This window comes from Lactuca virosa, chromosome 5 (genome assembly GCF_052849685.1).
Source record: "Lactuca virosa cultivar CGN04683 chromosome 5, Lactuca_virosa_CGN04683_v6, whole genome shotgun sequence".
Taxonomy (NCBI): domain Eukaryota; kingdom Viridiplantae; phylum Streptophyta; class Magnoliopsida; order Asterales; family Asteraceae; genus Lactuca; species Lactuca virosa.
The window spans coordinates 441,660,940-441,673,254 of record NC_136430.1 but is presented as its reverse complement, the minus strand read 5'-3'; the positions used below and the strand labels follow the sequence as shown (position 1 = coordinate 441,673,254).

General features: G+C 35.6%; 1 protein-coding gene and 1 long non-coding RNA gene across 2 annotated transcripts; both read left to right on the top strand.

Annotated features, from left to right (window-relative positions):
- The first annotated feature begins 2,989 nt into the window (after positions 1-2,989).
- LOC145116904 (uncharacterized) lies at positions 2,990-4,558 on the top strand. The gene is made up of 2 exons (XR_013712372.1): positions 2,990-3,216; positions 4,159-4,558. It is a non-coding gene; the product is annotated as an uncharacterized LOC145116904 (long non-coding RNA).
- Positions 4,559-4,874: 316 nt separating this feature from the next.
- Positions 4,875-9,481, top strand: LOC145114239 (zinc finger BED domain-containing protein RICESLEEPER 2-like). The gene is made up of 2 exons (XM_079050243.1): positions 4,875-5,907; positions 9,390-9,481. The coding sequence occupies exons 1-2, from the start codon at positions 4,875-4,877 to the stop codon at positions 9,479-9,481; spliced, it is 1,125 nt and encodes a 374-aa protein (XP_078906369.1).
- The last annotated feature ends 2,834 nt before the right edge of the window (positions 9,482-12,315 follow it).

The following is a 12,315-nucleotide window of genomic DNA, read 5'->3' as shown; positions in this document are numbered from 1 at the left end:
ATAAGGGACCTAGACTAAGGATCATCATCGGGATGGACACTACTGCCAAGGGGGTTCCTCAGCAATAAATGTCTTATAGGCAACCATGAGGGGGATGAAGTACACCGGTGAACACATCGTTCACAAACACCTACAGGTTGCGAGCCTGCTAGCGTTCCATTGGACTGTCTAGAAGAGTCCATGGTCGTCATCTATACTCCGCTAGATGACTAGATCACCAACAACATCGAAGCCTCTCATCATTTTATCACACATCGTTTTATTACATCTACCCATGTTTTACCCCAACATTTTTGTAGATATAAAATACATATAAAGTTTAAATCATTTAAAACATGTATAAAAATCTTTCATCAGCATAGACAACAAGTATTCAGATAATATGCACACATAGCACGTAGTTTATAATAAATACTTCATATCTATGTGTAAGATGAAAGGGACTATGCACTCACCTGGTAAGGTGGTGACTCGGTACTCGGACAACACTTCGTTATCTCAAAACAATTTTCCCTTGACAAACCCTAGTATCAATACCACTAGGGTTTAGTTTAACGTTAACCACGACTAATTAATAGTCTAGCTATTATTACTATTATATAAGCGTTAAAAAATACTTATATAACCCATAATAATAGCCCAAGTACTTATTATAAGTTCCTAATAACGTTACTATAAAAGTTATATTAAAAATAGCGTAGGCATAGCTCACTTACAACGGGTTTTATAGAAAACCGGGCTTTGCTTGGAGCAGCGTTTCTGAACCGAAAGACCCTTTTTCTCGGGACCCCGGGAGCCTCGGGGCTTCCTTCGGGTGCTAGGGGGTTTACCTAGACTTTAGGGGGCTTAAGGGGGGCTAGAGAGGAGTTCTAGAGAGAGAAGGAGAAGATGGGAAGGTGTGAAGAATGAGGGAACCTGGCACCTCTATTTATAGTGAGGTTGGCAGCTCTACTCGTCGAGTCCATCCCACATGTCACCTTCTGGTGACTAGCCTTGGGGAGGAAGCAACGGCCAGGATTTCGCCACGTCACCCGATTTCGCACAGCAGCCTCCCGACTTAGAAAAATCATAACTCTCGCATACGAGCTCCGTTTTCGACGTTCTTTTTTTCCACGCGTAGGTAAAAACAAGATCTACAACTTTCATTTAGACTTCGTCGGCTAATTCTCGACCGATCTTAAATTTAACAGTAGGAGGAGATTAGACTGTTAAATGACTGCGAATAATTCGTAACTCCTTCATACGGACTCCGTTTTCATCTGTATTTTTACCGTTGAGTTCCTATTAATGAGATCTTCAACTCTCATTTAGTTCACGTAAGCTAAAAACCGCTCGAACTAAAATTCGAGTTTCGGGTCGTGCACTGCTATGCCAAATCTTAGAAAAATCATAACTTCCTCATACGAAGTCAGATTTGGGCGTTCTTTTTATGGATGTTCTCGGTTTAATATATTCTATGACTTTTGTTTAGATTACTAAGGCTAAAAAGTCTTCTATCGTAAATTCACTATTTACACTTCCCGGTGTCGTGCCGGTTCCGTCGCGAAATTTCGACGGGTCATAACTTCTTCGTTATAACTCGGATTTCGGCATTCTTTATATATCCGGAGTCCTTGTTTCGACCGCTACAACTTTATGTAAAGATATCGGGCTTATCTCATACTTTAATTTTGGACGCTTATTTTTATCCTTTATTTATTATATATTTATAAATAAGTAATAAGCACATAAAGACACATAATTCACATAGTACTCAAATATTTCATATTTATTATCTCAAAAGAGTTACAATAGTTGACCTAGACTATTACATCGTCTGATAATGCTTAGCCCCGAAACCCGGGCGTTACACATCTGGAGTTGGGCTAGGTTGTATTCTGACCCAAAGAGATAAAGTAATAACATATGCATCTCGACAACTGAAAGTCCACGAATTGAACTACCCCACTCATGATTTGGAGTTGGCAGCAGTAGTTTTCGCACTAAAGATCTGGAGGCACTATCTTTATGGCACGAAATGTAAACTTTTTACTGATCATAAGAGTCTCCAGTATCTCTTAATCAAAAGGAATTGAATATGAGACAACGACGCTGGCTAGAGTTACTCAAGAATTACGACTGTGAGATAATTTACCATCCTGGTAAAGCAAATATTGTAGCTGATGCTCTAAGTCGAAAGGTAAACTTGGAAAGAAAAAGGCCAAGAGCGTTAAGAATTGAAGTTGTCTCGACAATTGTGGAAAGCATTAAGAAAGCTCAGGAAGAAGCTTCGGATAAAAATGACCGAAAGGAAGAACATTTAGGCAAAACGTTGGTGTTCGATACAAACATTCAATGATTGAAGGTATTCCAATATAGGATTTGGATACCTAAGATGGGAAGAATAAGGGATATTCTGATAGATGAAGCTCACAAGACCATATACTCAATTCATCCCGATAACACTAAGATGTATAGGGATCTGAAACCCTACTACTGGTGGCCGACGATGAAGCTCGATGTTGTAAAGTATGTGGCCAAGTGTGTGACATGTGCGAGAGTTAAAGCACAACATCAGAAACCATATGAGAGTTTAGAACCTTTACATGTACCCATGGGTAAATGGGAAGACATCACCATGGATTTTGTGACTAAACTACCCAAAAAGAAGAACGGTCACGACATGATTTGGGTAGTCGTAGATGGTTTCACAAAGAGTGCACACTTCATAGCAGCCAATGAGAAATGGTCTGTGGATAAGCTTGCAAATGCTTACGTGAAAGAGATAGTAAGACTTAGCCCTGTCGAAAATACCCGTTACCCGAATTACCCGCTCGATTTTTTCGGGTATCGGGTAAATCGGGTCGGGTAATTCGGATATCGGGTTAATTTTTTTGGGTATTTGGGTAACCCGATTTTTTTTCAGGTCGGGTAAAGGGTAAGGTTGTTGGGATTCGGGTATACCCGATTGTCCAAAATTTCTTTAATAATAACGGGCCCAAAACATATGATGAAATCCCTCTATGAGTTTATCAGATGAAATCCCTTTATCCGTCCTAATTAGTCTTAGTCCCAAATCCAAGTCGCCTCGTTCTATTTTCTCTTCGTCAAAAGAAAACCCTCGTTCGCAGTCCACTCGTCATCGTTCGTCACCGGTCAATCAGCTTCAGCTAGTCGTCGCCGCCTCCTCGCCGGTCATCAGCTGGTCGCCGCCTCGCCGGGTCATCGGGTATTCAGGTGCACTTTCGATACAGTAATTGGCTTTAGCTAGTCGTCCTCTGTCTATACATTTTGCTAATCCTCCCCTGTTTTGTCTATACATTTTTCTATGTATACAATACATGTTTTGCAAATTTTCATATATTATCATTGGATACTTGCTATTGTTTTTCTCAATTCGGATGATATTAAAGTGCCGAATGACGATTACTCATTGCCCTTATCTTCGTAATCTGTCATTCTTGTAAATCGCAAGAACTCTTGAACTTTACCCTCCAAAACGAAATAATGTTAAAAGTTTCATTTTTTTTAGAATATAAACGCATGATTCACAAGTCAAACTTTGACTTGCATACTCACAATAATTTATATGAAACAGTCGATTAATCCTTTCTTTTACTTATGAGGAAAAACGAATTAAAAAAACAATATGATAGTAATTTAGAAGGTAAGGGTAATATGGCCCATTTATTTTATTTTTTAATTTTAATGATTTTAAATTATGAAAAATGAATATAAAATACAAAAAAAAACAAATTTGTCAAAAGGACACTAGAGCAAGTCAAATATACACTAACAGACAGCTAAGTTATTTGTTATTCTAGATTCTCATTTGACTATTTGATTTAAAGTTTGTTGCTATTCTTATTTACGGTTTGCTGTCAAAAGTTGCTAATTAGTGTTTTAACTTATTGATAATTAATTAGTGATTGTCATGCCCTGTTGTTTTATAAATGCTTGTACTATAATTATGCTCTGTTGTTTTATAAATGTTTGTTTTATAATTGATAGTTTTCATGTTATTATCGCATAAACACAATCCCGGAACACTAGCTAGTTTGTCATGAACCCTTTCAATGGATATTTACCTTGGAATTAACAATCTTTCTGGTTTTTTTCTGTTTATCAATTTTTTTTCATGATTATTATGTTTTTTAACAGTTTTTTTTTCTGTTTTAGATGTCAAATACGGATGACTATATTGAAGTGGAAGATGAGACAATTGAAGTTGAAAACCCAACCAATGATCAAGTTACACAAGAAAAACAGAAAAAAAACTAAAGAATTCAACCCAAGATCGAAAGTTTGGAAATAATTTGAAAGGTATAAGAATGAAAACGGTGTTCAAAGATGCAAATGTAAGCATTGTTGTGGTGGGAATTACAAGTGCGAATCAAGTGGTTATGGGACCAAAAATCTAGGTTATCATTTAACGAAATGTAAAACTTACTTGGATAAACTTAGTGGTGGGCAGAAACAACTAACTTTCCAATATGGTGATGAAAACAAATTGTCAACTTGGAAATTTGATCAAAATGAGAGTCGTAAGGCTCTAGCCCACATGTTGGTAGTTGATGAACTTCCTTTTAGCTTTGTAGAAGGTGCGGGCTTTAGGTATTACAATAGTGTTACTCAACCATTGTTTAAAGTTCCATGTAGAAGTACAAGTACAACGGATGTCTACCAATTATTTGTAGACGAAAAAGAAAAAATTCGTGACTTTATTAAAAAAAACGTTGGTAGAATATGTTTGACCACCGATACGTGGACTTCTAAACAACAATCATGTTATATGTGTCTCACCGCCCACTTTATTGATAACGAATGGAAGTTGAATTTTTTTTTTTTTGTGTTTTTCTTCTCAAGAGAGTCACCGTGGGGTTGATATTGGAAAAATGGCTGAGAAATGTTTAATAGAGTGGGAAATAGAAAATATTTTCACAATTTATGTTGACAATGCAAGTGCGAATGATGTGGCAATTGACTTCTTGAAAAAAAGTTTTCAAAACTCCAACACGTGTCTTCTAAATGGGAAATGGATGCATATTCGATGTGTTGCCCGCATTTTAAATTTAGTGGTGCAAGATGGCATAAAAAAAGTTGATAAGGCGGTTGAGATAGTTCGATGGGCGGTTAAATGGATTAGGCGATCGCCATCTAGAATTCATAAGTTTATCGAGTTTGCTAAGGTTGCTAATCCTGGTATAACAAAACACTTGAAGAGAGATGTGCCAACAGGATGGAACTCTACTTACCATATGTTGGAAATTGCACAAGCTTACGAAAAAACTTTTGAGAGATATGATCTTGAGGAATTTGATTTTCGGTACGAAATTGAAAAGGCGGGTTTGTCGATACCTTCATCAAACGATTGGGAAAGGGTTAGGAATGTATGTCATTTTTTAAAACATTTTCATGATGTTACTTTGAGGATTTCCGGGACACTTTATGTGACATCAAACACATGCATTGAAGATATATATTCCATTCGTACGCTCTTGGATGATGCTATTTCCGATTCCAGTCTTTGTGATATTGCATTGGCCATGAAAGTAAAGTTTGATAAGTATTTTGGCGACGTAGAAAAAATGAATTTATTGCTCTACTTTGCTTTGATTCTTGATCCAAGGAACAAAGTAAAGTATTTGGTTATACTACTTGAGGATCGTTATGGAGAAAAAGGGGTGGAGGCCAAAAAGAAATATATCATGGATTCTATGTACGAATTATATAATGATTATATTAGAATTCATTCTCCAAGTTCCACTTCAAGTACTGCCGAGTCTACCGCTTCATCATCGATATTAGGGAAACGCCAAAACCCGGATTTTATGGCACCTAACCCCCCATTGAGAAATAAACTAAGAGAAAAGATGAAGACGAACATAGTTGAATCAACTGAGAAATATCTTACTAAGACTTCACGGTGTACCATTAACGATTGTATCGGATCGTGACAGTCGTTTCGCATCAAGATTTTTGAAAAGTCTACAAGAGGAAATGCGTACAAAACTGTGTTTAAGTACAACTTACCATCCCCAGACTGATGGTCAGAGTGAAAGGACGATTCAAACATTGGAGGATATGTTACGAGCATGTACTTTGGAATTTCCAGGTAACTGGGATGAGTACTTACCGCTAGTGGAATTTTCCTACAACAACAGTTATCATTCGAGCATTAAGATGGAACCTTATGATGCATTGTATGGACAGAAGTGTCGTACGCCGTCTTGTTGGCTTGAAGTTGGAGAAAAGCAGTTTATGGGTCCTGAGATTGTCCATCAGACTGCTGAGAAATTGAAGGTGGAGATTTGGTATTGCTCAAAGTCTCTCCGTGGAAAGGACTAATCAGATTTGGAAAACGAGGGAAGTTGAGTCCAAGATTCATTGGACCATTTGAAGTGCTTCAGAGAGTTGGAAATCAAGCTTATAAGTTGGAGTTGCCAGCTGAACTGGAAGGTATCCATAACACATTTCACGTTTGTTATTTGAGAAAGTTCTTGGGTGAAGAACCCGATATGATCCCACTTTCAGAGTTCTCGAGAGCAACTTTATCCCACCCTACATCAGCCGGTAGGAATCTTGATATTTTTTATTGGGGCCTACAACTTCTCCGAGCCGACTAACATCCCTTTCCAATCTTTTCTTGTCTAATGAAGGAAAGGATCGATGAAAACAAGAGGCTAATTGAGGAGCCCGACGCAATTATTGACCATAAGACGAAAAAGTTGCGACGTAAGATGGTCGAATTAGTGTTGGTGTGATGGAAACATACGAATGATCCGAACCTCACTTGGGAGACAGAAAGTGACATGAGAAGTCGTTATCCAAATCTGTTTGCTGATGCATGATTCCGGAACGAAATCATCCTAAGGGGGGGGGGGGGGGGGGGGGGGGATAATTGTAATGTCCGCGTTTCCTGTTTGGCGTAATTATAAAATATGTATTTACGTCGATCGACGATTGTAACCTTTTATAAATAAGTGAAAGAGATTATTCGAGTATATATATTTATTAGTTTATATACTATATGCTTGGAAATTTGACAAATATTATGTGTATATAATATTTGTGTAAAAAAAATATTTTAAAAACTTAATAAATATGGCAAAAATAAACGTTAAAAATAAAAAGATTATTTAGTATAAATAATCTTAACGAAAATTGTAATGACCGTAAAATCTCAAACAATAGAAGACGTATTTGGTCTAAATATCTTAAAGGGTGAACCAAAGTAGTGAAACGATATTTTTTGTGTTACACCTAGTTTTACGACGTTAGTTATTGATAATTAAATTCAAATAGATCATAAAATGATATCTATTTGGAAATAATTCGTGTTCATGTTATATTTATATAATTTTATTATCCTAATTTAGACATAGACATATACTATGTATAATCGTAAGTTATAAATTAAGCAATATATATTTTCGTATCGGTAAGGCTAATCAAATAGTTATTTTTATATAGAAAAATAAAACATAAAAAGTAATTGTGCAAATATATGTTTATATTAATGAAATAAATTAATGTGGAAGGAAAAATATAAACAAATAGAGAAATAAATTTTAGTCATAATAATGTGTGGCATGTTTTGATATATATATATATATATATATATATATATATATATATATATATATATATATATATATATATATATATAATAATAATAATAATAATAATATATTCATATGGATATAGTTACAAAACGTAGGGATGAGTCATTTACTTAAATCTAAGAATTGATGAGCTTGTAACATGTATGTATGAGGATTTTGATGAACACGTATTTTAATATATATTTTTGTTTTAGCCGCCAAAGAAACTTTGTAGGATGGTATTTTCATGGAAGTATAAATAGGTGATTCTCGATCGGATTATTGTCCAAAAATAAGTATTCTCCATAATATAAATAGAGTCAAAGATCGTCAAAAATTGAGAAGTTTAAAGGTAAACTTTTTATACTTATATTAAATATAATCTATCATTATAAACTCATTGTTATAAATTTAAGACGTTAGATAATTTTCATAAATATGTTGCCGTTATATTTTTGGTCATACCATTTTTATCCCTTTTCAATTATTTAATGAAATATTGGATCAACGACCATGATATAGCTATAACCAGATTATTATTCTTTTAAAAATAAACCATTTTTATATTAGACCAAGAAGGTTCATATAAAATAATTAACGAATCGTTATTAAATAACAAAAATATTATTATTAGTTATATTATAGCTTATGATTATTAGGTTGGTAACATTAGATTTAATTTTTAACTGTTTAGATTGAGGAAACACATTGAAAACTACTGGGAAGTGAGATATACATTCGTTACATTAGGTGAGTGCATAGTTACTTTCATCTTACACATATATATGAAGTATTTAATAAAAATTACGTGCTATGTGTGCATATTATCTGTGTTCTTGATATCTATGCTGGATGAACAAAATATACATGTTTTATTCGATTTAAACTGTATATGTATTTTGTGCCTATAAATATGATGGGTAAAGATGGGTAGATGATATAGATGATGAAATAAATGATGAGAGGCCTCGATGTTTAAGATGATCCAGTCATCTAGCGGAGTATAGATGACGACCACAAACTATTCTAGACAGTCTAGTGGAACGTTGGCAGACTCACAACCTGTAGGTGTTTTTGAACTATGTGTTCACCAGGTGTACTCCATTCCCCCATGGTTGCCTTTTGACATATATTCCTGAGGAATCCCCTACACATAGTTGTCGCCCCGATGAAAAATCTGTAGGCTAGGTCCCTTACTTTAGATGCTTTAGGGACAAAAAGTGAGGATAACGGGAACGGGTAACAGGGTTGATTGATTGATGAAATTAATAAACTTAATTATTGTGGGTTGAAAACCCTATGTGCTCACCAGGCTCCCAAGCCCGACCCACTCAGTTTCTTGCATTACAGGTAGTGGAAAAAGAGCACGGGAGTGTTGATATGATGAGAAATCAATAGATTATAGGCCATTAGAATAACAGATGTTGTAAGGCCTGTATTATTTTTGTTTATGCTTATGTACTGTATTAACAATGACACCCCAGTGCTTTTAATATAATGAAAACCCATTCCTTCGGGAATGCTTGATAATTTACTTATCATATTTTTGGGAACAAATTCCGCAACATATTTCTTCAAAAGTATACTCTGATTTTCAAATAAAGCATAAACAAATCGGTCTTTTCTGGCCGTCAAATCGGGGATGTCACATAGTACGTTTAAATTAAGTGCACTTTAACAAAAAAAAAAATTGAGGTCTTTGCTAAATGAAAGCATTTTCTATCAAGTCAATCAAAGATATACACACAAATCAGACATCATTATCCATGATGCACTTTATAATTTATATGTAAAACTTGATTCCAGGTATGAAATTATTTTCGTTTGTGTATAATAGTTTCTTTTGCAAGACACAACGTGGTGATTTTCGCCACGACATGGTGGCGGCTGTTGGATAAAACCCTAAAGTTTAAGGGCTGAGCCCCTATTTAAACTCCTTAACCTCTCATAGCCTCCCTCCTATCGACCTCCATCTCTCCAAATCGTCCCTTGCAAACCCTAGATCCCTTGTGTGATTTTTTACCCTTAAAGTGTGTGTGTTTGGTGCTTGTGAAGGAAGAAGGTGGTGGAAGATCATATTGGGAGTCCAAAGCAATGTAGATCCAGGAGTTTATCTTCCTCAAACATCTCAAGGAGGTATAAAGTCTTCATCTTGATGAGTTAGTTGATAGATCTATGGATTTTTCCACTTTTCTCTATGCCTTGTGAAGGTTGAATCTCATAAAGCTTGCAACTTTATGAATCTCCAAGCCATTTGAAGCATTTGGCTCTTTAGATCTGATTCAGATTTGAGTTTTGAGGCCATGCAAGGAATCTTGGCCCTTTTGACCTAATTTAACCTAATAAGAGTTCAATACATGCATCAGACATGTATGTTTGAAAAGCACCGATTTTTATGATGTGTTTAGTGTTAGAAACTTTAATGGAGCCTTTAAGCAAGTAATATTAAGGATTGAGAGAATATTGCTTTGTTTATGTGATATTTTGGACCTTAAAGTTGAGATCTATGCACTTTGGAGGGTTCTATTGGATAAAGTTGGAAACTTTATCCATCTAGACCCCATTTTGGACTAGATCTGAGTTGGAGACCCTTTTGGATCGAAGGAAATGGTTAAATGCGTTAAGCTGCTGAAAATCCAGTTACCACGACGTGGTAAGGCCACCACGGCGTGGTGGCGGGCCTGGTCGTGGCTATTTTGTTGTATTCAACGTCACGACATGGTAAGGGATACCACGATGTGGCGGTCAGCTGAGTTTACTCTTTTTGACTTTTTGACCGTTTGACCCAAGGGGGTATTTATGGGTATTTTGGATTATGTTTGACAATTGGTCTTTTGATGGTTAGGATTCGGAGCCTCATCAACTATTGTTCAGATTTAGAGGTGAGTTTCCTCATTGTGTTTAGCGGGTCGAAGGCACCAATGTCGGACCATGGTTTACTATGTTAGGATGCTAGATGTCTATGTGACTCTTGCACGTGCATGCGTTGGTATGTATACCGAGCGAGGCTCGATGTCGGGCGAGGCCCGATGACTGTATTGTTGCTACTATCTTTGTGATTATCGCATGGGTTGGTATGATTATATTTTTATATGCTTATATGTGTATCGGGCGGGGCCCGATGTCAGGCGGGGCCTGGTGATTGACAGATCTGTAAACCGAGCGGGGCCCGAGGCCGGGTGGGACTCGATGTCGGGCGGGGGCCCAGTATGTGTTTATTATGTTTAGTATGTGGTATTTTGGGGAACTCACTAAGCTTTGTGCTTACGATTTTCAGTTTTAGTTTCAAGTACTTCTAGTTCAAAAGGGAAGAGCTCGGGATGATTATAGAGCACACACCGCCTTATTCCGCATTTTGTGACTTACTCTGATATTTTATGATGTATTGATACTTTTGGTTCCACTTTGGTTTCGTGATGATGTTTTGGATTACAGTTTTATTAATTTAAAAATGAAAATTTTAGTCTTAATTTTTAGGACGTTACAAATTTATCAGTGCAACACTTTATGGAAAAGAAAAAAGGGTTATGTGCCTTATATAAGGAATAACACATAATCTAATATAAGCTATTTTTCCAAAGTCAGTTGGAAATGCTAAATATCAAACCCATCAAATGTTGTAAGGACTTAAAGTAAAGATTCAATAACCAATATGATAGAATTCTTATTTTCTTTACACTTTACAACAGAACAAATGTATTTGGTTCCTATGGAATTTGTTCTATTTTATAATATATGTAATATTTTATGGCATGTCAAATATCATAAATGAAAAATTATACTATGTTGGGTTATGAAGTCTTGTCCGTCACATAGAGCACTTGGAGTTGCAAGTGAGCATCAGGAATCACAAGTGAGCACTTGGAGGTACATGGAGCACTTGGAGTTGCAATGGAGCATCATAAATCAACATGGAGCACTTGGAGTTCATGGTGAATGTGACAAAGGAACATATCATCTGAGAATGGAATGGATCAAGTAACAAATAAAGGGATCTTCTAAAAGGGAGCATGGAGCACCTTGGAAGGGAATGGAGAATCTTGTGATGCTTCATGATGAAGTTGAGCCACATGTTTTGTAACAATCTGTTATTTTGACCTTATGTAATAGTATATATATATATATATATATATATATATATATATATATATATATATATAATAATAATAATAAAGGGAAATTTTTGTATACTATGTACATTTACATATCAACCCTAAAAAATGAAAGGTTAAACAAACTTGTTTGGGATGAACATATTGGTAGAAATCGTGTCAAAGATTCCAAAAATAGAAAGAACGCCCAATTCCGAGTTATAACGAAGAAGTTATGACCTATCGAAAATCCACGACAAAACCGGCAAAACACTGTTTAACGTAAAAAATGAATTTTCAATAAAATGCTTTTTAACCTTAACTATCTAAATGAAAGTTATAGTATACGTTAAACCGAGAGTGTCCATAAAAAGAACGCCAAAATCTGACTTCATATGAAGAAGTTATGATTTTTCTAAGATTCGACATAGCAGTACACAGCTAAAAACTCGAAATAAAGATCGAGTGATTTTTAACCAACGCAACCTAAACGAGAATTGAAGATCTCGTCAATAGTAGTACAACGATAAAAAGACAGACGGAAATGGGCGTCGGATGAAAAAGTTATGAATTTTTAACTGACTTTTCCTGTCCTGGCCTGTTAAAAATATAACTATAAAAATAAATTCAAAATTTGCCAA